The sequence below is a fragment of the Phoenix dactylifera genome, unplaced genomic scaffold (genome assembly GCF_009389715.1).
Source record: "Phoenix dactylifera cultivar Barhee BC4 unplaced genomic scaffold, palm_55x_up_171113_PBpolish2nd_filt_p 000580F, whole genome shotgun sequence".
In the NCBI taxonomy this organism is placed as follows: Eukaryota; Viridiplantae; Streptophyta; class Magnoliopsida; order Arecales; family Arecaceae; genus Phoenix; species Phoenix dactylifera.
This window is the reverse complement of record NW_024067981.1, coordinates 195,893-223,747: the sequence shown is the minus strand read 5'-3', so window position 1 is coordinate 223,747 and position 27,855 is coordinate 195,893. Positions and strand designations below refer to the sequence as shown.

The 27,855-nt window shown below is 41.2% G+C and overlaps 1 protein-coding gene across 2 annotated transcripts; it reads right to left on the bottom strand.

Moving 5' to 3' along the window:
* Positions 1-1,384: 1,384 nt before the first annotated feature.
* On the bottom strand, positions 1,385-26,649 carry LOC103713628. 2 transcript variants are annotated; one of them, XM_017844393.3, is made up of 8 exons: positions 26,493-26,649; positions 25,934-26,373; positions 24,264-24,648; positions 22,063-23,504; positions 21,778-21,891; positions 19,593-19,744; positions 2,253-2,389; positions 1,385-1,745 (listed from the first exon to the last, which is right to left on the bottom strand). In XM_017844393.3, the coding sequence occupies exons 2-6, from the start codon at positions 26,309-26,311 to the stop codon at positions 19,679-19,681; spliced, it is 2,385 nt and encodes a 794-aa protein (XP_017699882.2). In that variant the 5' UTR covers positions 26,312-26,373; positions 26,493-26,649; the 3' UTR covers positions 1,385-1,745; positions 2,253-2,389; positions 19,593-19,678. The 2 variants fall into 2 exon arrangements, with proteins under 2 accessions (XP_017699882.2, XP_008798852.3); XM_008800630.4 differs by having other exon boundaries at positions 1,385-1,742.
* Between the last annotated feature and the right edge of the window lie 1,206 nt (positions 26,650-27,855).

The window sequence follows — 27,855 nt, the reverse complement described above, 5'->3', positions numbered from 1 at the left end:
AAATAGATCGACAAAAAAATATTATTAGTTGAATTGTTTATTTAAAAGCATTGTTAAAAATTTTGTTATATTCCTATATAGAATTACCTTCAAACAAACATAGTAATGTTTTCTAATGCCATTTTTTGAAATAATATTTCTACCAATTAAATATAATAAAATTTATTTTCTCCTGTAATTATTTTATAAAATAAATAATTCTCAAAAATCATCATATTATTTTAGGAATCGTCGGAAATACCCCAACTCATCGAACTCTTAAATATCATTGATGTATAGCCTGCAGCCTACTATAGTACTGACAAACTTGCTATCCAATGGTTGAGCCCGATTCCATCTATATTCCTATGAAATGAAGTTTCGGGCCATGAACCATTGAAGTAAACCAATAGTACTTACAACGAAAGGATGCAATTATGAGAAATATGTTCCAACAGAAACACTGTTGATGGGATAATCTTCCACCATGTACGAACCGTTCAAGAAACAAATTAATAGCACGTTGTATTGAAATGATACAATGATGAGAAACAATTATCGTGCTAAGAGATGGACAGGATGTGCCATCAATGTTTTATTGGCATCGATTCATGAGTTTTCTGATATGCCCTTACTAGCTAAGGCTTGCCACATCCGATACCATCCACGTCAAATTACTCAATTTACTTCAGATTGCCAAATATGTTATTCGATTGAAAAGAAATAATTACATCAAAAAGATTGACAAGAAATAACATTAGATTATGGTTTTATTTGGATTAAAAGCAGTAGTTGAATAGATTAATAATAAGTGTGCTTCAACATGGCCTATTCGCCATTCACTTGAAGAACTTTGAAAGTATTTGACTTCCCTGACTAGAGTACCGAACCACCTCAGATTTACAAGGAGGCTAACGGAGATACTTTTCACTTGGAATGAAATGCATTAACAAAGCGATATATAACTCCACAGTCAGATTGCAAATTATTTATAACCCTCACTGCCACTGTATAGTTGGAGGTTCCTATTTTTTTTTTTTTTTTTTTTTTTGCTAGAGTAGGTTCCATTGATATTGCATACCAAACCTCAAGCTATCACTCAAATTCCGGTACCGGTCGATGGTAAAATTACCGCGGCAGACCTGGATGGTGGAACAGACCTGGATCCACCAACGCCTGCAAAACAGCATTTTTCCCCCCTACAAATCTCTTCTGCGCAATTACATAATCCTCTGCATCCATTAGCAACACTACTCAACCTGCACAGCGTCAAGAGATGCATACCAGGGCCGTAGCTGAAGAGCTGCCAAAATTCAGGCCAGCCATTCATACAATTCAAGATTTTCAAATATAGCTAATAAAATTAACCAGAACCAACCTATCAAATTAAAGGGGAAAAAAAGAAGAAAAAGAAAAGTCAGCAACCACAGATTTCTCCTCCTTTTCGCCAACATGGATCATATTTAAACTAAAATTTATAGGGGCTCAAGCCAGTTCCATGCTAGGACATCCTTTTGTGGCCTCCACTTCTTTTTCAATAATTTGCATTTTGGTGCAGTACTCGTGTGAAATTTTAATTTAGATATATTGTTAGAAAGTTTACTAAACCAGAAAGCACTTGAGATCATAATAACAAAGGGATCAGCAACCTGCATTCGGAAAAGAACTACATATTTCCCCCTCAAAAAGAAAGAACTACATAATGTACAACAGGGTTTAGAAATCTTTTTGTCAGCTTCCCAAAGAGCAGTTCACTTCGGTACCTGCTAGATAGAAAAAGACGAGTACCATCAGTCGAAGGCTTGAAATGAGGCCCTGAAAAGGAATGATAAAACTAACACGGCATACCAGCTAACCATGATATGTTAAACAAGTATATATCTCTGGGAAACATAGTACTTCGCATGCTGGCCATAGAAATTTTTATAAAATATGGGAAACCAGATTATCGCAAAAAAAAGGTTTTTGCCTTTGAATTTTGATGATTCATCTGATAGCTGGGTCTTTGCTAGTGATCACCATCATTTAAAGGTCACTATAATAGCCCAACATCAAAATTAGGAACATCCTAATACTCTTGACAATTTAGCTCTTGCTGAACAATGGGTTAAAACTGTTGATCAGTAAGACTAATTCAACAGGTGAATCCTTTGTAGGTGGGCAAGGAACCCACAGGTAAAAATTTTTTGAAGCCCTCTGAAATGTGGTATCTTCTCTCTACTGATAGTGTAAGTGTCATAAGAAGCAAGAAAAATGCATCAGAGAAAACACACCTGATTTTAGGATCTGCCTTGGAGAAAAAATAGATAAGGCTAAATGCACAGGTTAGACAATGTTGCTCATAAAAATTGCTGCATTACATTAACTGGTGACAGGCTGAAAGCTGCCCTTCAAATCATCATACATCCATCTGCAAAATCAGCTTCCTTAGAAAGCAATGAGTGCAAAGACCACAGTAAAAAATAAATAAATATGGATGAAGTACTGAAGCATGAGCAAACCAATCAAATAATATAACTCAAGTAATACCATTCGTGTGAATTTATCATTAGAATGTGAAAATAGCGGGAAGACCAGCAATTTGCCAATTAATTTGTACATTTCACTTCGTTTAAAATCCAGTACTCATATCTGTGTCATTTTCTTTTTGTACTATAATCCCATCTATTAACTGGTATTATAATTTTATGGCCTAATACATCTCAGCAATCAAATTTCGCAATAACCTACATTGAAAGCATATCTGTACCATATTAAAATGACAGTTACAAACTTCTGAAAACTTTTCATCTGCCACTGTTCTTCCAAATGGCCATTAGTTTTTGCTTAACAAACTTTATAAAGCATCTATGATATCATCGCATTTTTTTGTTAACTATCGAGAGAGTATCATGACTTGCTCACTTTGATGCCCTCTTCAATTCAGCTTGTGCTGTTTGTTACAGAATCATATCCCCCACTTTCCTCTCTTCCATCTATCATGTTTCATTGATCTACACTTCCCTTGCCCTGCTTAGAGTTATAATTACACTGTAGCACCAATAAAAAAATTAAATTCCTAGTTATGCACTAATAATGTGTGAGAAAACCATTTCTCATGCGTATCCTACATCATTATCCTTTACATTACAATATTTCTGAATAAGCTTTGTTTAAATCTCTCTCTCTCTGTCTCACCATATTTGCTTTTGATTCCTAACTTTTGCATGGCAATCACTCCTTTTAATTTATTATTACATATAAGAAACTCCTGAATAAATATCCAATTACCTCCCATCTCTGTGTGTGTGTGTGTGTGTTGACAAATTAAGTTTTCATTCTTAAAAAGGATAGGGAGAGAATAGATCCAGAAAACAGATCACTATTAGATTAATGTCTGAAAATAAACAGAGTCACAGGGACCCACCAACAGCATTATTTGCATCATCAATCAAACACTGCATCCTGCTATAATGAGAATTCTCTTTACCATCTAATAAGGCATTCAGCATGTACAACACAACTAATCAAAGTGGAGATTAAATTACGATTAGGTGCACAACTAAGTTCGAGAGTCCTATGCTTGGCCATCCACTAGCATTTATGAAGCATTGAGAATCATGCTATCATGCTAGTGAGTGGGGCTTGGCATGCAAAAATATCAAGGCCTCAGTAAATGATGGGCAAGCAATTAATGAATGCATGAACCATTCCATTCATCATTTTGCATTGTATAAGCAAAGATTCTCTCCCTTTTGTTGCACCTTGAGGGAAAAAGAACCATGCTTCACAGCACCACTCTCATCCCTGCTCCAATCCCTGTATACGGTGAACACCCTGCATACGGCATCAACTCCCGATTGCCACGGAGAACTGGTTCTCTCAATGGGTAATGGAGTAGTGCTGGGAAGCAGCAATAGGGAAAAAATCTCCACAAACTAACTCTTAAATTTTTTCCTCTAAACTTTATGAAACTTCAATTGTATACATTAAGATACACCAATTTTGGTTTTAAAAGAAAAATTGTTTTTCAGAAACTCAAATAATACATCAACAAACCAAGCAACTTAAATAGTACAAGAATACATATTTCCTTAATTCTGTATATTGATGTACTACTATGATTTATTCTATGAGAAAGCCAGCTAATTCAAAGAACACATTTTAAATATAATAATTATGATTACTATTTCTTCTAAAGTAAGGTCTTAACTAGAATAAATAACAGATTTTGTCATAACTCCATGTCTAGCATCTTCTTACAAGTCATAATCATCACGTGCATTGCACATGCATGTCTTTAGTCTTTCGAAGAAAATCTTAAATGTTGGAATCCTTCATGACGGATGCATGCTAGCTTCAAAAATTAGTTTCCAATTCTGAACCAGTATCAATGGCGTCAACACCATTGTTGCTTATATCACTCATATGACGTACTGTAGCTAACTTATTGCCACTTTGTACGACTTAAGTGTGAATAACTATAATCTTGTCAATGAAACATCACCAAACTAAATAAAAAAGTCTATAATTTAATAATTTATTCCAAAGCTTCTAACTTAGTCCTAGGTATTATCATTTCATTGGGTTCCACTTCCTCACATTTATATGGAACCTATTCTTTCTTTGTGCAACTATGACAATACTACTTGGAAGAAGGATCAACTCTTCAAGTATCAACATGAGACCATATACAGAATGAACTCTCAAGTATCTCTAATAATGTACTGATAGCCCAGGAGTTCATGTGTGATCTCAGGCAGGCCTCACGCAGGCAGGGATTGATGGGCATCAAGTTAGATATGGAGAGAGCTTATAACAGGATGGACTGGCACTTTCTAGTACGCACATTGAAGATTTTTGGCTTTCACCACCAGTGGATCAGTTAGGTTATGTGCTGTGTTCGATCACCTTCATTTGCCATTTTGGTGAATGGCACGCCTACGTGCTTCTTTGAGCCATCAGTGGGCTTGCAGCAGGGTTGCCCACTGTCCCCATTGTTGTTTATCCTATGCTCGGACGCCCAATCTAGATCTCTCTGTAGTGCTGCTGAGTCCCATGCCTTGGAGCCTTATAGGCTGAGGACAAGTACATTCCAAATCTCCCACTTGTTATTCGCTGATGATTGTTTTCTGATGGCTAGAGCGAGCAAGAGGTCAGCACAGGTGATCCGTTGGATTGTAGGGGAGTACTATAATGCATCAGGGCAGCGGGTCAACTTAGCCAAGTCGGCGGTATGCTACTCACCGAAGATTGAGGCTCCAGTGAAAGATGTCATTTCAAAGATTTTAGGGATCGGCGAGCAGGTTGGCAGTATGCGGTACTTGGGAATTCCCATCACCAGCCGGCGGCTGCGTAGGAGTGATTGTTTGGGGGTGGAGATGACGATCCGTCAGCATCTAGAGGGGTGGCAGGCGAGCACTCACTCCATGATGGGCAGGATAACATTAGTCAGATCGGTGTTGAGTTCTATTCCCATATACTTGCTCTCTAATACAATTGTTCCGATGGCTTTGCTGAGGGCATTGGAGCAACTGCTTCGGAGTTTTATCTGGGGTAGGCCTGTTAACGGGCCGAGCTGCTCGGGCTCAGCTCGGGCTCGGCTCGGGCTCGGGCTCGGGCTCGGGCTCGGGCTCGGCTCGGGCTCGGCTCGTTAGGCAAACGAGCCCGAGCCCGAGCTCAAAATGAGGCCCGTTTAAATTCAAGCCCGAGCCCGAGCTCTAGCCCGAGCAGCTCACGAGCCTAAACGAGCCCGTGACTTAAAGTTTGAAATTCAACGGTCGAGATCATTTGGAAACCAAACCCTGCATCCAACGGGCCAAAGCCCTTCTCCCCATCTCTCCCTCTCGGGCCTCTCCTAGTCTCCTAATTTTCTAAAGCCTCCTCACCTCCTCGGCTCCTCTCCAACTCCAAGACAGACTCCAAGTCTCCAACCATCCTCCATTCCTCCTCCCGGCGGCCGGCGCGGACCTCCGTCCTCCTCGGCGTCACGGTGAGTTCCCTCTTCTTTCCTCACGGTGGATTAGAATACAAAGGATTCCGATGTCACCCACCTTCTTCGCCTTTGTTTGGCATTCACTGCGCCTATCTCTCTCCTCTCCATATCACTTTTCTAGTGAGCTTTCCTCTGTTATCTTCGTTGTTTTTGCTAATTGGGATTTTTTTATGAGCATAATGTGATTCTGCATCAGTGCCGGGAGAAGAAGAATATTTCCCAAAAGGTGAACCGAGAAGGGTTTCTATTCCTCCTTCTCTCTTCTTTTTTTGGCGATCAATGTTGCCCATGATATTAATATATTCTGTTCTTCTTTCCTTTTTAATTCCCCCGTATGCTTCGGTCTGGTATCATCAAAATTATTTCTCGATTTCTTGTTAGGATCAGTGCTGTTGGGCTGGGATTGTGTATTCTATTGATAGCTCTTGCTATCGTGGGACTGCACTTGCTTTCCTTTTTGTTTTTTCCCACATGCCAAAGCTCTTACCTTGAATTAATCATGGCAAAATTTTAGTCCTTTATTTTATGGGATTGGTTTCTTTCTTCTGGGTTACGATTTAGGAATCTCTGCTAACCTTGTCTGCGATTGGTTTCTTAAGGTTGCATTATGATTCTGAATTCTTTTCATTTCCTTACATTCTTGAGTTGTCTAACTATAATCTCATGATTCGATTGGTTTATCTGTTATTATTGTTATTATTATTTCTTTATGAAAACGTGTTTGGGAGGAGAGCTGAATGTTATGCTTTCAAGTATTTAATTGGCATCTAAATTTGATTGGTTTTGTTTTGACCTTAAATAGGCTTTGTATGGCATGCTTATGTACTAAATATGTAATTTGACTGGTTGTTTATATTTTTCTAGAAATGTCAAATGGCCAACATGAAATCGATCAACATGCCTCTACAGCTTATAGTGCAAACGAACTTGTTGAATTGGAAAATATTATTGATAAAGATGATGCAATGGATGAAATGAAAGAAATGGGTACAGAACAATCTTGGGATGACCCAAACAGGAGGAAGAGATCTGAGGTGTGGACTGAATTTGAAATCGTAACAGTAGATGGTAACACAAAGGCAAAATGCAATTATTGTAGTGCCAAATTGGCATGGAAGAAGGGGGTGCCACAACTCATCTCAAAAGACATTTAAATGCTTGCATGCCTCGAAAACTTTCTAAGTCTAGCGAAGACAAAGAGTTAAAACAAAGCTTATTGTCGTTTGATGTTACTCAAGGTCATGCAATGCTAGCAACTTACAAGTATGATAAAGACAAGATAAGAGAGATTCTTGCAAAGATGTTTATAGTGCATGAGTATCCTTTTAGGATGGTGGAACATCAGTTCTTTGTTTTATTCTGTAAAGCTCTTAACCCAAAATTTGAGCTAATAAAGCAGGTTACTTTGAGGAGTGACTGATGCTCGTTCCTTGAAAAGAGCCAGGATACACCCATAGTTAACATCGCCATAGTTGCTGTCGTGCATCACAGGCTGAACTGATGCGTCAAATAGTCAATTTTCTCCTTCCAGGCCACAGGATGTTACTGAAATGGAGCCATGGAGGTTATCAGCTCAAACAACACCCAGAACACCTGGCGGTCACCATAGCCTGCTCATGCAGCGCTCTCTTTGTAATTAAACAGCAGAGGACAGTGATGAATGTCTAATTCAAAATTTTCTTGTCCTTTTTATTGGCAACCAATCTGATGAATACCATTTAAGATGTCTTCGTTTAAGATGATGCATCTTTTTAACAACTTGTGTTCATACTTTCCCTTAATTTGTTGTGACACTTTTATCTGTGGTCTTATGGTACTGCAACGCGCTGAGCCAAAAAAGAATTTATGCTGGCATAATTAAATCTGAAACTTCTGTAGTCCAATCTTGCTTGTCTATTTCTTACTTGTTTATGGTTCTACCACTTTATGATTTCTTTTATATACATTCAAATTATTTCTGTGTTGTTTCAAGGAAACAAAAAAACAGACCAACGGGCTCGTATCGAGCCCGAGCCCGAGCTCGGGCTTGGGCTTGTAATTGAAACGAGCTTTACAAGCTCAAGCCCGAGCCTTTATTTTGCCAAGCGAGCCCGAGCTCGAGCCCAATACAGAGCTCAGTATCGAGCCCGAGCCCGAGCCCGAGTTCTGTGAAACGAGTCGAGCCCGAGCCTCCCCAAGCTCGGCTCGGCTCGGCTCGTTAACAGGCCTAATCTGGGGTGGGCGAGCTCGAGGAGGTGGCATCCATTTGCTTGCTTAGGAGGTCCTCTGTCAACCGACGAGTAGTGGGGGCTTGGGCATTCACTCTCTTATCACCAGGCGGGAGGTATCGTCAGCTAGCCATGTGGCCAGATTTATTCTGGAGCCGAATAGGTTATGGAGTGGGTTGATGAGAGCCAAGTATGGGGAGAGGTGTGTCGGCGACTCATTCAGACCTGGGCGCCAGTGCTCCTTCATTTGGCGTGAGATGTGTGGACGAGCCTCGCAGGTGCTCCCTTGCATCTCGTGGGCAGTGGGGGATGGCCGCAGGATAGATGTTGTTGAGGACTGCTGGATGGCTGGATTGCTGATTTCCAAATGGCCTACCATGTTCGACCCGACGACAGTAGCCGGTTGCAAAGTTTGTGATCTTCTGGTTCTCGGAGAGTGCAGACGGGATGCTGATCAGATTCACCTGTTGTTTGGTGATGACCTCGCTAAGAGGATACTGGCTACACCACTACCCTTAGAAGGGATGACAGATAGGAGGATATGGAGCCGGACTGGTAGGGTAGGAGCTACAGCCAGTGACCTCCGGACTACACTAGACCCGGGGCCCACACGCACTCTGGAGGGTCGCTGGACATGGTGATTGCGAGTCCACCCACGGGTAGCCCTCTTCCTATGGAGGGTGGCATAGGGCATTCTACCTACAAGAGGGGTATTGGCTCGGCAGGGGATTCGCATACCGAGCGATTGTGAGGGATGTCCGGGGGAGGAGACGATTGGTCACGCACTGTTCACGTGTCCACGATCTCTTCAGGTTTGGGACATTGCTTTGACCCAGCAGCATAGATTTACTTCGCTGGAGACATTTCTGAGACAGCTGAGAGACTCTGCTCAAAGATCTGACATGGCAGAGAGGGGAGTGGCATGGGCATATGTGGCATATCACATATAGCTAGACAGAAATGCGAGGATCTTCGAGGGCAGAGATTCTATCCGAGATCAGTAGTGGACAGAAGCCTTGGCACAGGCATACGAGCTGGTAAGCGCTGCAGTTGTGAGTTCACCTGGAAGCGGACAAGGACATCTGGGGTTCCTCTTTTCCTACAACGTCTAGGTACACGACGATATCCGATGGTATCCTGGGAGCCCCCACCCCTTTGTTTCCTCAAGGTGAATTTTGATAGTAGCATCTCAGAGGGCTGTGGCAGATGCGGTGTGGGCTTTGTGATCAGAGACCACGACTCCAAATTGATTGCGACTGGAGGTCCGGCATATCTTTGATGAGTCTGTCCAGTGGCAGAGTGTGAGCGGCATGGGAGGATCTCGTTCAGGCCAGAGTGCACCTAAGCGCTCGGCGGGTCCTACTTGAGGGAGATTTGACGTACAGTGGTCGCCTGGATTCGGAGTGGGCGTTTCAGGCCAGATCTGCACCCTCTTGTCTATGATATCTGCCATCTTGTGGGAGAGTTGGATTCCTTCCGAGCTACGCATGTCTTTCGTGAGGCGAACAGTGCGGCGGACTGGTCGCCTCATTTGCTGCACACCACTCTGGAGCCGTGCTATGGAGGAGATTGGAGCGAGTGTCGGGTGGCACTAAAGCGTGTTTTGCTTTCTGATTATTCTGGGCGTTCTCACGGTTTGTAGTGAGACGTCGGTACACCAAAAAAAAAAAAGAAAAAAGAAAAAAACAAACTTCCTGCCTTCCATGTCAAATGATAAAAGGTAAAAGATGTGTCATGAACTCATAGCCCAAAAGCTTAAGTTTTTGGGTGGAGGATCAGCCCAAGCTAATAAACCCAAGTGGCACCACTTTTATTAGTCGATGTGGGACAATGACAATTTCCCCAACCCAATGTTGTTGATTGCCCACATCATGGATTAGCACCTACTTGTTTGGCGTGGGGGGTGCGCACCCTATGGCCCAGGTCCTACTCGATCCTACTATCCTCCAATGAGGGGTTTGCATCAAGGTTTTGCCAACTATGCCAAACTAAGCAATTCGGGTCACACTGAATTCGACCAGTAGATAATAAGCACAATTCAGCCCTTCGATTCAATCCCTTTTTCTAATATATAAAGCGGCGGACAGGCGTGTGGCTTCTCGAACCTTCTCTTCTGCTCTCCTTCTCTCTTAAATTTTTCCATCTCTGCAATCTCTCTCTCTCGGTGATCTATGTCAACCATTGTTGATGCCAACGCCCTATCCCTCGATCAACAGTTCAAATAATCTCTCCCTCATTGACATCAACGCCAACACTAACGTCCTCTCCCTCAATCCAGCATAGCTCTCGAGCCCTCGATCAAGGTTGGCGCCAACATCATTATGCTCGATCAACACCAATGTCGATGCCTATTACCTACTAGTCGAATTCGGTGTGACCCGAATTGCTTAGTTTGGCATAGTTGGCAAAACCTTCATGCAAACCCCTCATTGGAGGATAGTAGGATCGAGTAGGACCTGGGCCATAGTTGCCTCTCTCCCTCCCTCCCTCCCTCTCCTCCCTCTTCCCCTCTCCTTTTACCTTTCTCCCCTTTGTCTTCTCTGTCTCTCTCCTCTGGTTCTCCTCCTTCGAGGGTTAGGGTTAGGGTTAGGGTTAAGGTTTCTCCCTCTATCCCCTTCTCTTCTTCTGATATTTCATCTCCAGTACGCTCGGCTCGGTATGGTACGTACCAATATAATATTGAACTAGTTGCCACCCAATATGAGCCTCGGTATCAATTCGTGAATCTAATCAACATTACTAATAAAATTATGCCACACATTGGGTCAGGCTCTAATACTACTTGTCGCGGACTCACCTCCTAAAAGCTTAAGCTATTAGGCGAAGGATCAGCCTAGGCCAATAAATCCATGTAGCATCTTTTTATTAGTCGCTGTGGAACTATGACATATGGTGAGCTACCAAGGACCATTATTGCTCCCAAATGTCCCATGCTCAAATCTCACTTTGATCATGAATTTTTTGTATATCCCGTGCTCAAGTCTCATGTTCTACAATTAAGGTGACAAATACAATTGATGAATTATATAATGTGGTCTTGAAGTCAGAAAATCCCTCAATGGAATCCTTCAATTGTATTTTATGATGAATATATATAACAACAATTTATAATCGACAACTTAGTAAAACCCTTATAATTATGAAGCTTAGCATATAATATGATCATATAGAGTGCCTGATTGGGACATCAGAGCCTTTCATTCAGATGATCCTTAGCCCCCAGGGTTGAGTCAGATCCAGATTGGGTCCATTTGAGCCCGAGTCATTTTCTTTTATTGCATTATTTGCTTTTGTCTTAGTTAAATCAATTTGGTCAGTTGTTTTGTTATTAGACTAAGTCAATTGGGTTTATGATCCTGAGCCTCTGGATTGAGTCAAACCCGAATTGGGTCCATTTGAGTTCGAGCCATTTTTTTTATTGCATTATTTGCTTTTATCTTAGTCAAGTCAATTGGTCCATTGTTTTGTTATTAGACTAGTCAATTGGGTTTATGTAATTGGGTCAATTTAGTGGACCAATTTTGGTAAGGGGTTAATTGATGTAAGGGTCCAAATTTAGTCAGTGTCAATTGATTGATTTTGTCAATTGATTACTTGACTTGATCAAGATGTAAGGTCTATATAAAGACCACCCCTCTCATGTATAAGGTAATTGATGATTGAATGAAAAAATCCTAGCCCCCTTCTTATTTTTCTTCTTCTTCCTCCTCTTCTCTTCTTCCTGCGTTCCTATAACCTCTTCTTCCTTCTCCTTCCATTCTTCCTCCTTCCCTCTTTCTCCTGCAGTGGTCCGCCATCATCTTGGTATCAAAGCTTGGTTCTACATCAAATTTGGTAACAGAGCAGGCCGGCTTTGCCCCTGCTGCCAAAGCCACGATCTAGATTGTCTTCTCTCCCTCGGTTCCCACCAACAACCAGGATAGCCCCCCCTCTCTCTCTGTCAGTTCTGTTCATCAGAAGACGAAGGGGCAATCTCTCTCTCTTTCTCGGTTCACACCAGAGAAAGAAAAATTCCTTCGTCGGATTCCTCCTCCCCACCTCCATCAGTCGCCGCCAGCAACGCCCCGAACCACTGTCGGATTGTCCTCGCCGCCCACCACCGCCCAGTGAAGGCCCGAGCCCGCCGTCGGAGGCGCCATATCCCCATGGAAATATCACTGCCCGGGTTTCCGTGCCTATCAACCCCGCCCGTGGCTGCTGTGGTCAACCACCTCCTGTCGCCGCAAGCTCTGCCACCGCCGCGACCTCCACCCTGCCCAGCAACCACTACCGCCAAGAACCGGCTCGGCCTACCTTGTCCATCGGAAGGTTGAAGCCAGCCAACCTTAACGCGTAAAGTTCCTAACCCATCAACCCGTTACCTCTAGCCCGGATCCGTTCTCCAAAAAAAAAATCACGTGACTTGCACTTGAGTGCCCGCAGCGGGTTATCGGAGCGGGTTGCGCCCGGTAACCCGAATCCAATCGAATCCGCAAAAGAAAAAAAAAGAGGGAAAAAAGAAAAAAGAAAAAAGAAAAAAGGAAAAAAAAGAAAAAAAGAGAGAGAGAGAGGAGTACCGTTCATCTGCCCTCTTCTACTTCTGCCGCAGCGCCGCCCAGCCGACGACGATCGCCGCCCGGTCCCCGCCGCCGTCGCCAAGTGCTGCCTCCGCCCGTCACAGCGCCGCGCCGCCCAAGTTCCATCGCCCGAGCAGCCGTCGCCGCGTCCTCCGCCGAGCGCCACCTCCACCGAGTTCATCCATTGAGTGCCGCCGTCCTCCGCAGCACGACCGCCGACGCCTCCGCTCTGCCGCAGTCCATCTTCCGCCTTCTTCCGCAGCGCCGCTCTCTCTTCCAAGCATCTCCGAGGTCTCCGCCGCTTCCACCACAGTGATTGTCAGCCGCCGAGCGCCCCACCCGAGCCGCCGCTCGAGCAGACCGCCCGCAGCGCCATCCTCCACTGCCGCCGCTCGCCGCGACCACCTTTGTTCACTACAACCCGCCAACGTCCCGTGAACAATACCGGACCAACGCCTCTGCCTCCCCTTTCCCGCTCGCCACCCTCTTGTCTTCCCAAAATCCCTTCTTCACTGTCGTCAACCTCCCTCCCGACATTTTCCCCCTCTTCACAACACGGACAACATCTAGCTCACTTTAGCGCCACCCCCCCTTTCTAAACCTCAGGGCTTAACAAACCCCCTTCACCCCCCCCCACAACAGGCATTGGTCAGAACCCAGAAACCGAGCCACCCCTTCCCACCTCCCCTCTAACTATCGGGCCAGCACCCTGGCCTCACCTGAGCCGCAGCCCACCAAGGCCTTCGGCCCAATCCCCCATCCCTTCTCTCAAGGTCCATCAGCCCATTGTTTTACAGGCCGCAGGCCCGCAGGTCAGTCAGATCCCGTGCCGCTGATTGTCTCCCCGTCAAGTTGCTGTAATCAGGTTCGTTTGAAGCCATTTGCCAAGCCTACTTGCTGTGCTGTATTCTGGTCTTCTGCTCCACGATAGATGATAGGTTTCCACTTTTTCTGGCTTGTTCATTTAATTATGTTCTAATTTCTTGCATGATAGCCATATTCTTGCAAACTTATTTTGCTGTCAAAACCCAAAACATAGAACCTCTCACTTCCGAACCCATCCTATCACCCATTAAATCTCTTGTTTATTAAATTAGCACACCCTAGTAACGGGACGTTTCTCAACATCCCTCGATCAGATTACTTTAGGATCAGAACAACTGTATTACTTAATTGCAATCTAATTTCTTAAATTGAATAATCTTAATCCTTAATTCCGAATAACCGAAGTAAAAATCAGCAACATTTAAACTTTAAGTTATTCTTCTGAAAATTTGCTGATCTCTGAAATCATAATAGATTACATTGGTAGGTTATTATCCTTACATGCCAAACCCGTAGTGGTAAGGAGTACCATTTCAATCAACCTAGAACCTCTGTAGCTACCATGGATTTCGACGTTTTGAGGGCTCTCATGGAACAGTTCGCTGCCCTGCGAGCTTCAGATGAGAAGTCAAACAAGAGGTCCATTGAGCTCATGCGAAGCATTAGGACCCCTAAAACCGCCAACCCCCGTTGCAGCCCAACCTAAAATCGGTTTAGCCGCACCACCTGTAGTCCTTCCCCATTTCCCTAGCCACCAAACCCAATGCTCTAGGTGTCAACAATTCGGCCATATAGCGTCCCAATGTTTCCACTAAGACCTAACTAATTATTGAACCAGAAGTTAGGAACCAAGAGGCCGAATATGTCGAAAAAGTCTATGAACCAAATATAGAAGACTATGTAGAAGACTTTGAAGACGAACCCACGGGATTAGACTTTGTCCAAATGATTTCCAAATGGAGACTATTGACCTAAGTACAACCAAGCCACTTCACATCACTACGGTGGAAGAGATAGTGAAAGATATCGAGCCAGTCACCTGAGTTGGCACTTGTGGCTAAAGATACCAATGCCGAGTCCAACCTTGACATTCCCCTGTAGTCATTCTCCTTCTAGAGGAGTTTATTCTGTATTCTGTAGCCACTTCCTCCGATGTGTGATATCCAACACGCCAATTGATCTAGTTTCCGAAGCATCTCTGCCCAACCTTCCACATCATAGGCTCAACCCGAATGCATATGCTAGGGACCTGGGATTTATGTTACCGACAGTTGAATTTGCATATAATAGTTCGGTCAACAAGTCATAGGCATGAGTCCATTTGAAGTAGTACATGATTACAAACCTAGGCAACCCATAGACCTAATTCTTATGTCTCTTCAGTATAGAGTGTCCAAGTCTGCACAGTCATTCGCATCGCACCCACATTCATTGCATCAAGAAATCAGCAAACACATTCACTTTGATAACTTAAAATATAAATTTCTTGCTAATTTACGCAGACGTTATAAAGAGTTACGTGAAAGATGTTACGTCATGATAAGAATTAGGCTTGAACGACTTTCTTCGGGAACGTTCAAAAAATTGTAAGCTCGTAGTGCGGAGCCATTCAAAGTCTTAAAGAAAATCAGTTCGAATGCATATGTTGTTGGATCTTCCTGATGACTATGAAATTAGCGTGATATTTAATATTAAAAATTTAATCCCCTACAAAAAGACAATATTTATCTTTTTTGATCCCTTTGTTGACACACCTGCCCTTATTGATCACCCTGATTCGTTACCTGCCTGTTGAGCCACCACTTCTAAAATTTCATGCACACAGAGAACAAATAGAACATATATTATATCAGCAGGTTATGTCATCCAAGAATGGTGGATACCAACATTACCTTGTTCGGTGGAAAGGGCCGACCAAAGTCTGACGTCACCATGGATTTCGCGAGCCGAGTTTGCAGTGCCTTGACCCTGATCTCCTGGAACAGTACGACAGCCGGTCAGACCTGCACTCGACGGGGTCGAGTTTTTTTCCATCTAGAAGGAGTTGATAGGGACATCAGAGCCCTTCATTCAGATGATCCTGAGCCCCAGATTGAGTCAGACTCGGATTGGGTCCATTTGAGTCCGAGTCATTTTCTTTTATTGCATTATTTGCTTTTGTCTTAGTCAAATCAATTTGGTCAATTTTATTATTAGACTAGTCAATTGGGTTTATGATCCTGAGCCCCTGAATTGAGTCAGACCCGAATTGGATCCATTTGGGTCCGAGTCATTTCTTTTATTGCATTATTTGCTTTTGTTTTAGTCAAGTCAATTTGGTCAGTTGTTTTATTATTAGACTAGTCAATTGGGTTTATATAATTGGGTCAATTTAGTGGACCAATTTTGGTAAGGAATTAATTGATGTAAGGGTCCAAATTTAGTCAGTGTCAATTGATTAATTTGGTCAATTAATTACTTGACTTGGTCAAGATGTAAGGTCTATATAAAGACCGCCCCTCTCATGTATGAGGTAATTGATGATTGAACGAAAAAACCCTAGCCCCCTTCTTGTTCTGCTTCTTCTTCCTCCTAGTCTTCTCTTCTTCTTGCGTCTCTATAACCTCTTCTTCCTTCTCCTTCCCTTCTTCCTCCTCTCTTTCTCCTGCAGTGGTCCGCCATCATCTTGGTGTCAGAGCTTGGTTCTACATCAGTACCATTATAAGGAGCCCGAAAAAATTTGTAGCCTATCTTCCATTATTTTTTTGGGAAATAAGTTCAATTGATGTTTAAGAAATGAGTGAAGTATCCTATATCAAGTCTGTGCCAAGCAACGGGCAGGCACATTACATGCATCATGCCTTGATGTGCCTAACTCCATACACTAGCACATAAAGATGCGTAATAAAAAAAATTCTCAGCTGGCATCTTACGATACACCACTTTTTTTCAATTTCCTTAGATATATACCCATATTAATTGGCTTACATTAGCCTTTAGATATTTTATAAACAAGCGAGCATAGTCTTTAACTAATCTAGAGAAATGTAGGATCATGAATCACCATAGATATTTGTGTTGATTGCAGCTTACAAGTGCATTTAGGACCTCAAACAAGCTGAGCCAAACTTCAGATTGCTCGCTCAAGCTTGGCTTCTTAAATGGACTGGGCATCGATCTTGGAGAAGAACTCAACTTTAGATGCTCAAGCTTGGTTAATATCTGAATGAACAAGTTAGAACAAGTTGGTTGTCAAGTCATTACCAAGCTTCTAGTTAGTTTTGTTCCTTGTGTTCGGGCTTGGCTCATTTACAAGTTGACCCTTTAAAACAAATTTTGAGCTTGTCTTGTTTCCTAATTAATTGACTTTGAGCCTAAGGTATGCGTGAACAATTTAATTCATTTCATACAAAAATGAACACTACACAACTATTTTTCAGATTAATAACAAAAGACAAGTTTAAAAATCTAGTATGTTGTAATGAGAACTCTTGGAGTCAGGCCATATGAAGAGGGATTCTACAGTTTCTTTTGCTTGTTCCACTTCTCTTATTTAATTTTAGTCAGATTCTCTTGAGTCCCACTACAATGGAGAGGGATTCTAGAGTCAAATCAACTAGAACCCTGCTTCTGTCAAAAAGGTGGGGAAAGAGGAACCATTTCTCAACTCCTCAATTTCCTCCTAAAAATCCATACATATTGGAGAAGGGGATGTGAAAAGAAACCCAATAATAGCCTTCCAAAAGAGAAAGCATGGCCCACCCAATAATAGCCTTCCAAAAGAGAAGCATGGCCAACCAAATACACGACCAACCATATCCGTATTTTAGCTACACGACCAACAATATCCGTATTTTAGCTACACGACCAACCAATATCCATATTTTTAGCTACACGTCCATTCTACATGCCAATAGTTACGTTCATGATATAATCTAACATGGTCTATGAAGCTCATATTAAATAACATGAGCAGCTCATATACTATGTTCTCTATCATGATTTTTTAACTCTGTTGCTAATTATAGTGACAATTTTTATCATGATCATCGGATGTTATCCCAAATGTCACTTAATAAAAAGAAAAGAATATAAAAGGAAGAGTCCCATACCATCCTGAGTAGAAAAGATGCCATTTAGGACCATAGATTACATGTTTAAAATGGCAATACCACTATGTATCAGCATGTATCAAATGGGTATTGAAATGATGTGAAATAATAAATTGCCAATACATATCAGCATAGGCTGGGATGCTAAGTGCAGAGATAAGCACCCCTATACTGTGCTGATAACCTATGATCTGCATGTAGATATGTTAACTTCAACCCTTATGTTTAGAAGTCCTCAAGCATAGACGACATAACACCCCGAAATCTAACATCTCCTCTAGTAGATGTAGGTTTAAAGTCACAATCTCTCAGCCAATCATACCCCAATCAATATATGACAAACTTTATCCAAACAGTGGTGAGTAACAAAACTTCTCATTTGTTGGAAAAAAATTCTCAAAGTTTTCATAGGTTCTTCAAGATAATTTCTCCCATTATCACCCAAAGCTGATTAAAAATACTACCCTCCTAGTAGGGTTAACACTTCAAATGTCCTGATGCAACATCAATGATAGAACGGTCTAAATTATCCACTTGTATATATGCCATAATTACTTGGATCGAAGATAACATGACCTAATCTACGAACTGCGACAGTTAAAACAATACTTACCCTCTACTAGAATGTAATTAGGATAAAAGAAAAACTTGTCTTGCAATAAAGAACTTCCAAGCCCTCATGAATGCAATTACAGGTGCACTGGCATGGATCAAACCAAGATTGACCTCTGGACTCAATTGATCCTCAAAGCAAAGACAAGCAACTCAAATGTAGTTCCCAAACTGAGGCTTGAACTCCAAGTTTGGCAAGAATCAATATAAGAAAATTAGAAATAAGGTGATTAAACCTAATCAAACATTCCTAAACTTTCAGCAAATTCGATCAATTATCTAGGTCAGCATAATAAAAATTAGGGTTGATCCGCCTGATCCAACTCCATCTAAAAACACCCCAACACCTGTCAAGTAATTGGGTTTGATGTGGGTTTAAACAGATGAACTGAATATATGTCCACTTATGACTGTGTTTGGGTTTGGCTAAGACCCAATCCTTACTTGCACCTGCAATGATACCTTGGTCCAACCTTAGCACATCCAATCTGATGTCCCATCAAGGAAACTCAAAGACATTTATAAGCCTCATACCAAGTGCTTGGACCAAAAAACTATGACACTTGAAAATAATAAGTATTATTAAACCCAGAAATTAACAATTAATCCAAACTAAATCCTAGAAGTATATCCCATTTGAAATCAAATTACTAAAAAAAAAAATCCAAAAAATAGCTTCACAAGCAGCCATCTATCATATAACATAAGCTATAGGTAAAAAGTTAGATATCGACTTCTTTTCTAAGTATGGCCTTAACATACTGTAAGCTACAGCCTATAAGGAAACAAGTAATTGTCTACAAAAGGGTTCAAGAGTACTGAGAAAAAATAATCATTATTATCTATTACTGCATCAGCTATTAAAGCTGTAATTTCCCTCTAGCTGCCGGACTGAATGTTCATCCATCAGCGTTGCAATTTCTGTGAATAGAAAATAGAAATGATACTCTAGGTTCTACAAAATTGTCACTATGCCATCTTCAAATGTCAACTCTCATGACATTTAGTTTTTTGGATGAGTCCATTTGGTCTGAGTTCATTTGCACCAATGAGATACAGCCAACATGTAGAATTTTTTTTTAACTCCACATTTTTTAATACATCCCAATAAATTCGTTTAAATAACAGATTATTGCAAATCATGATCAGGACATTCATGTTCTAGCCAAATTCTGAAATAAATGAACTGACCTAATGAATACATGGTTACCTTGATATGTAAAAAACAACCATCACTATCACTTAACAATGTTGGCAGCAATTCATAAACTTAAATAACTTCTTCTAAAAAGTAAATGCATAATAATGCCTACAAAACAGATCCAGATTGGAATTAAAAAGGACATACTCGCACACAAAAACTGGATGCAAACCGCTTTTTGAGATCACCTAGTTGTAATCTCCTATCGCATTCTTCCCTAAACTTGTCAATGGCTAAACTTCACAAGGACCATTTATTGAGCCGGCCATTATGGTTTTTTTATTATTTGAAGCATACACCTGCAACCAGAAATTCACATAAATGGTTAGTGTATGAGTATAAGTTGCTGCCCTCCAAAACGCCTAACACCAACCCCCCCCCCCCCCCCCCCCCCCCCCCCCCCCCCCCCCCCCCGCCCCCCCCCCCCCCCCCCCCCCCCCCCCCCCCCCCACCCCCCCCCCCCCCCCCCCCCCCCCCCCCCCCCCCCCCCCCCCCCAAAAAAAAAAGCATGCGCACAAAGAAAAAAAAAAGAAAAGTCCAATTACACTAAACAAGCAAAACTAAAAAAAAATCAAAAGATTCAAAAAAATATACAGCAATACAGATTGGATCTACGAAAGAATGTTCCTTCAGAAGTTCAGATAAAATAATAGCCATGCACATCATGTTTTGCACTGAAGAAAACTTCTCTAGCATGGAAAGAAGGTTTTAAAGCATTTATAGCATCTACCAAATATTTGGAACTTTGAAGTTGCTGAAACATAAAGAGGATGACAGGTGCGACTTGATGCTAGATGATCATGCCTGATAACAATGATAATTACTTTATTTCCCAAGATAACATTTTAAAAAAGGGAACAACATCAAAGTGTAGTCATAACAATCTCTGGGTAGTCTTGACTATACATAACTTATAAGTTGGCAGGATTTTTTCTGAGCTATTGCCAAACAATTGGATTAATCATAAGATTTCAATAAATCACAAATTCAATAAATACACTTTTTTGCAAACTAAGTATTGATTGTTGATGAAATACCAATAACAATGTATACTCGGGATATATGGTCAATGACATTATTAGTTGTTATTATTCCGCGTACAACTCATAAACAAGTTCATTAGTACTTGATATATCTCAGTTGTGCACCATTCGAACCTTGATTTGCAAGTATTTAATCATTTATAATTCTTTCTAAAATTTTGATGAATTTATGTCCTCTTCATGAATTGAACAGTTTCTTACTTAGCTCTGTAGTTTTTGAATCCCAGAGTTGTCACCGCACATCTCAGTAACCATTGATCCATACTCTGTATTTTACTCGAGGAAGCTAAAATAATGATGGTGGGGAACTAAATCTAAGTGAAGGTAAAGATGGTTTAAGGATTACTTTCATCATATGGAATTCGTCGATGGCATACTATTCTTTTTAAAGAGTTTCTATAAAAGTAAAAAGATATACACATAATGACTAGTTAGTTTATTTAACTTGCTCCAAAGTTTGAAATTAAAACACTGCAGTACAGGTACTGGCATTTAATATGGATGTCAAAGAAGCGACAAGCTTTAAAATTAGTGCTGAACTGCAAATTTGACTATAGTAGAACTTATATCTGGTTTTATCTATGTGTGCAGATTTTCCCAAAAACTATCTATTGAAAGCACAATAAAAAAAATTTAAAGATATAACTGATGGATCAATATTGCCTCTATTCATCAAAATATATTAAATAAATATTACAAACTTCATATAATATATTCTCATTTCAAGGTTATGTCAGGGACAATTGCAGAAATTAAAGACCTAACTAATATTATTTTGAGATGTCAACTACACTAATTCCAGTTGTTTTTAAAGTTTTCAAATGTAATCAAGGATTAATTTGTCAACTCAAAAAGATGGGAACTAAGAGTCTAAGAGATATATGAATTCTTAGTTGCAACTTTCACAAGTTTCAACAAGCAGCATGTATTCTTAAAATTTAAGCCAGAAAAAAATGGTACCTACTACCTAATAATCTAATACCTCATCCAATTACTAGTTATGGCCAGGTCTGGATCCTGCAATTTGGTCAATTCAGAATTCAATTCCAGGTTCACAACAGCAACATAGGATTACAATCTCATGAAATGAGTTTGAACAAGCCAGATCCGAAAATAACAAGGTCATTCGACAAAGACAGAAAAATATTTGGATCAATATAGCAGAAATCTTTACTTTCAGAAACAGATTAAAGAGATTATGATTACCAACACTACAGACCATCAGTAGAGAGAATTTCATCATAATTTACGTAATGTTGTGACTAAGTTAGCAATTTCTGATGGCTCACCTCACTGTTTTCAGTCGTAGAGGGTTGGCTAACAGTCCCTGCAAGGTCATTGGGGAAGTAATACAAATCTACGGTAGCCCACTTTGACCCAGATTTGTTATCCTCCCACAAAGACTATAGCGCACAGAAGAAAAATGCTAAGTCAGTATACAAAAATAATATTAGAATTCACAAAGATAATATAAAGACAACATTTTGTACTATGTAATAAAGAAGGGGGAACAAGTATTTCATAGTATTTGCATAAAGATGAAAGACTATATAATGATCCGAGTAAAGACTTGCCTGGAGCTTCGAAGGAACAAACTTCTGACAGGTGGAAGCAATTAAAACATGATCTTGAAGCTTGTACAAAATACCATTAATGCGACAATACTGGTAATATGTCTTCTCATCTACAACTTGGAGAATGTCGCCAACCCAATCTACAGCATGCAAGTCTGGTAGCAAGGGCCTGCCATGATCTCTAGCTTCATCTCCATAATTCAAGGCTCCATTTGAAGTTGCCTGAGAATTATCACCATCGTCTAACCTGCTTTTACTACTAGCCCTGTTTTCAGATGTTTCCTTTTTACCAAATGGTTTTTTAAGCTCATCGTCACCAGGCTTGCCGAATTCCTGCTGTCGAATTGCAGAAGCTTCAACATCGCTTGGCAACTTTACTCCATCACCAACTAGTGAGTCACCAGACAATTGAGACTGATTAGTGTTGTGAACAACAATGTCACGTGGATGATCAGAACAGGAGATCTCTGGAACAGTCTTTGGCTGCAACACAGACTCAGAGGTCACTTTCATGTCATGTGAAGATGATCCACTATTGTCATTTTGTGCGCCAGAGATGATACAAACCACTCCAGCATTTTCCTTCGAGTGGTTGGTGGAAGCCCCTTTGGACATCCCATCTTCTCCTTTCATTCCAGGTGCAGGAGATTTAAACTGCACTTCTGCAACATTCATCTCTGAACTTGGAGATGATTCGGCATGGCTGTCTCCCATATTGGAAGGACGAGCAAGATCTGAAATACCAGAATTTCCATTGGCTATTGCTTTCTGTTGATTAACCTTGGAGTCTGTGTTTACTGTTTTCTTCTCTGAGGAAGCATGAGTAATGCCTGCATTTGAAGCACCCTTTGCTGGACCAACAGCTCTTGTAACCCGGCCATATTTAGGTGGCAAGGGTTTGCCATTGCTTGATATCAAGCATTTTGTGCAGTGCCACTCAGCTTTAGGATTTCCTTTGTTAGCATAAGACTGAAGGCATTTTAAGTGGGTTCCTTTCTCACAAGCATCACAAACAAGCAAACTTTCCATGTCACTGATAGTAATCTTGCATACTTGGCAATTTAGAGGCCTGTTCATGTACTCAGTTGATGATGGAACCCAACTAGGATGATTAGAAACTTTTTGGTGCAATATCCTCTGCACATTTGTAGCAATGTCATCATGGTTGTTAAAAGGAGAAGGTGCATGAACAAACGCTAGGCCTGGTGAAGGCTGATGTCCCATACGCAGATTTCCTTGTCCAGCTTGAATTGCAGAACTTCTTATTTCCTGATGTCTTGTTGCTTGTGAATTTTGAATAGCATTAACTTCATGAATACTATCAGACTTTACCAAAGCATGATCCAGCAACTTATGTGCCTGGCCAACCTTTGTTACAGCAGCAGATGTTGATTGCATAGAAGTTGTTGGGGCTTTATGTGGCATGTATTCAGCAGAAGTAGCTACATACAGAAATATGTAGAGTTAATCAATTTATCTGCATACATAAAAGAAACGATTGCCAGCAACAGAAAACAAGGTGGCCCAAAATTGAGGAATAAAAGCAGAAATTTATGTTTTATGCTAAATTTCATCATATCTAAAAAATTACAATAAACTAATTATGCTAAAGGTGTTTAGCCTATTATTTTCAGACTAACTCCACAAATAATATGATTGGGTACATGGTATGAAGCAATTCATGTGCCTGCCCCACAAGTAGACAAGCAACTTCAAAGACTGCCAACAGAATCATTCCATAGCACAGAAAGCATCCAAACTAAATAAAAAGCAAACAAGTATGCCCATCTTAAAATATTCAAATCATGCTAAACCTTCTAGCCTAGAAGATGTCATGATTTACAAAGTAAATATGTGCAAAAGCAAAACCATCTGACAAATGACAGCATCAGGAAATACTCCAGAAAGATATCTTGATGCTTACTAACATAATCTCTCAAAATCCATATTCTCTTCAAACTAATTTTTAAGGAATTTAATCATCTTGTAAAACATTAGAAAGTTACAGGTACTAGTAAAATACATAGCGCTATAAATTGACTTTTCGAATAAAACAAATAAATAATTAACTTTATTAGTTATTCATCAAAACATAAGGAAAAAAGAACAAGTGTATGTGTATCATAAGCATAAACAATTCCAAACCACATTTTGGCAACAAAGAGAAAAGGAGATGGAACGAGAAGATTGCAAGAACATACCTTGAACTTGTGTTTGATAAGTTGGCCCATTTAGTCGTGCATCCAACCTGAGGTGTCCTGGTTCTGCATGAGGCGGCGTTAATGAAGGAGAATCCCTTTGGTGTGGATTGGATGCTGATTTTATGGGAGTGACTGTAGCATATGTCTCATTGATTTGCAGCTGCTTTGAAGAGGAGACAGAAACTAGTGTAGGAACATGCGATACAGCTGAAGTACTCTGAAAGCCTCCAGCAGGCAGTGCCACTGCAATTGGTTTCTCTGCTACAAACCTAGAAGCTCCATGTAACAAAGTTCCATGGGATTCAATGTTTGCACCAAAGCTGACTGGAAGATGATGAGATGAATAAACTGGCGAATGTGTGGCAACTTCCTTGGATTCCTCCATCTATAGAAATAAAACCATATGCATGAGGTACACCATCAGATGCGCCTTCCCATGTAACAAAACGCCATGAAATGCTTGAATTCCAACAAAATGCCATGAAATGCTTGAACTTCATGATGACAACATCGATAATTCACTAGAGGGTTAGAACCACAGTCACTGGTGACATCATGCTCAGCAGCTAGCATGCGACTAGGCATTTACCAAGAAAACTGTTAGAGAAACAGATCTATTTAGTTTTTTTCCCAGATGGTGTTGAAGATCAAAACACCCAGACAACAACTAATACTTTTCCTATAGTTTCACCATGCTGCAAATGCATTTCTCACATAGTCCACACCATCAATCCCTCTTATCACTTTGGAAACATTTTGTGAAACTCATCACAAGTTAAAAAATATACAACATAACAGATTCAAAACAACACACCTTCCTTTGAGTCTAGAAAATAATCACGTCAATGCTAGAAATATGTCATAACAACTTGGCATTGCCCTACCATCAGATATTTGAATAAGGATGTCTTTTAAATACTGGTGTATGTTATCAAAGAAATACAAACATTCCCCCTTAAACTCTCTGGACACATAATGCTCAAAAAGAAAATATGAATCCAGGAGAGCATAATGGAACATAAGGATATTGACACAAACCCTACAATTCTATGCAACAATATCTATGCAATGAAAATATACAGCTCAAAGCAGTTTTGTCACATAGAAGTGAATTAATTAAATTATATGCACAACTGAAAGAAACTATAGTAGACATATCACTAAAGAAGAACTATGGACCATGGCTTCATCACCAGGTTTATTCTAAAGACATATTAATAAAACATAAATATTAATAGCAGTCAGCCCACCAAGTGAGTTAAACCAGTAACCCACTCTATGATGAAAAGAACATCAAAAAATGAATATTTATTTCATTATGTAAGCTATAATTATGTTTATTTGTTGCATAGAAGAGGTAACAGATTGTCTCGCAGAACCACTAATTTTCCATTCATACGACAAATAGCCATCTTACATCCACTAAATTAAGTGGCAACTCCGCAAATAGAGCAACACTTCTTGAGATCTTTCCACAAAATAACAAGATTAGAGCGATAGAGTCACCACAAGACCCTCCAAGAAAATCAATGCAGCTTCAACAGAATCCATAATCATGCCCACAAAAGGAAAATCGACCAAATTCCATAATATGTATGCAATTGAGAAAACCATGAACCCAATAGAAAAAGAGAAATTAACGGAAAAATTCAGGGCTACCAAGGGCAGACCTTTGTTTTAGTGAGCAAGACCTTCTCGGCAATGGACATCTTGGGGGGCCGGCACCCCATCAGGGGATCCTTGGACCGATTGAGCCCAAGATCATCAACCACAACCCTAACCGATTCCCTGGAGAACAAATCCTTGGGCTTCACGTGTTCACACATCCCCACGAGCTTCTCCCGCGCCTCCGCCACCAGAGCCTTCTCGGCGGCCGTCGGCTCCCGGCCGCCCCGCATCTCCCTCATCGCCGCCAGCACCATCACAATCTCCGCGAGCCTCTTCAAGTCCCCGGTGTCGGCACCTTCCCTCGCCCGCTTCTTGGTCGCCGGCGCCGCGGCCTGGGCCGCGTGGGGGGCGGCTGCGTCGGTCCTGCCCTCGTCTCCCATCTCCGGCGCCGTGGGGCCGTCTGATGTCCGATCCGGGGGGGTCGGGGGGCGGAGGAGAAGACCTGCGAGAAAGAGAGAGATCGGAAGGCATGAAATGGGGGGGAGAAAGAAACCCTAGGGAGGGGGAGAGGGGAGGAGAATCGAGCGAGAGCGAGGGAGAGGGAAGAGAGGGTTTAAATACTTATTTGGCGGGTAATTGGCGGAGCTTTAGAGCGGGTTATGAGACGAGGCGAGGGCTTATTGTTGAGTCGAGGTGGCGGTGAGAGTTGGGGGGAGTTTGGGAGCAGGCGAGAAGAGAGAGAAAGGGGGGCAAAAATAGGAGAGGTAGAGAGAGGAGTCCTTTTTTTCGTTTTATTTTTCCGGGTCGGGACTCGGGGTGCGGGGTGTAAAAGAGGCGAGGAGCGACAGGAGTCGACGAGGTAGCGACGGTTGAGTTTGGTAGGGCGAGATCTGTGGGCACAGAGCTCGGGATTTAACGGATAGAAATATGACACGTGTCCCATCCGGATTCTTCTATCCGGTTTTCCTCGTACGTTCTTCTCTGCGGTGCAGCCGCATTGCCTGTTTGGTAGGAAAGAGTGTATACTCTACCACCGCACGACTCCTAAAGCAGGGCGTTGCAGGTTTTGGAGGGTTAAGTTACACTGCTAATGTGGAAGGGAGGACGAAGCTATGTGTATGTGTTATATTTGCAATTGCAATTATATAATCACAAGCACATAAAAAGTATTTGAGTTAATTAGCGGTGGATTTGATGTATTTGGGAATGATAAACATTCAATATTACGGGGAAGATTGGTTTCCATGTTCCGGTGCTAGTCATTAATATCATATCGAAGATGTTATTAGCTAGAGTTTTCTATGATCTTACAAGAAGGAAGCAAACATGCATCCAATTCAAACTAGACCTAGAATTTAAGAAGTATTGTTGTTGATCGCTTGCTAAAGTTCACTGCTTGATTTATCTAGGATGTGGCAATCGAATTGATGCCTAATGTGACCAGATATGATGAGAACGATGACGTTGGTTGAGTGCTGCTTGTGCTCGGCCAATCACCAATTCATGTATCTTTTGGTGAACCAACTCATAAGACTTTGTCATAAGAGTGCGATATATCTTTAATCCATAAATGAGTCATGAACTACAATAAGAGACATATATTATAGTATGGGCTTGGCTTAAGGTGCACAGGACATCAGAGAGGTCATATATAACTAGTTTCTATTTTTGTTAGTATCTCGAGAGTTTAGCCACTATTTCCACACATAAGCTAATGAGTTACCTTGATCTAACCCTAAGCAAAAAATCATGCAATTAACCCCCTCAATTAATTCTTTAGCAAGTCAGACTGCTAAATATCTAGATTTTTCATATTGAGCTTCTTCCAATGCAGTCGCATATTATAATACTTCTTTACCTAGGAAAATTTCCTTGTTGCAAGCTAATTTGCACATGTCCGTTCATATTTTAAATCCGGGTTTTCTGTCATAGTACCTGATCAATGATGGATATAATTGTCAATTGAACATCTGGATGAAAGCAT

What these genes read in the sequence shown, in the direction of transcription:
- LOC103713628 (XM_017844393.3), bottom strand. Translation starts at nt 26,311, where the DNA reads ATGGGAGACGAGGGCAGGACCGACGCAGCCGCCCCCCACGCGGCCCAG. An exon ending in TCTTGCTCACTAAAACAAAG is followed by an intron (nt 24,649 to 25,933) that starts GTCTGCCCTTGG and finishes TTATTTCTATAG; the next exon opens with ATGGAGGAATCCAAGGAAGT. An exon ending in CTACGACTGAAAACAGTGAG is followed by an intron (nt 19,745 to 21,777) that starts GTGAGCCATCAG and finishes TTCTGGTTGCAG; the next exon opens with GTGTATGCTTCAAATAATAA.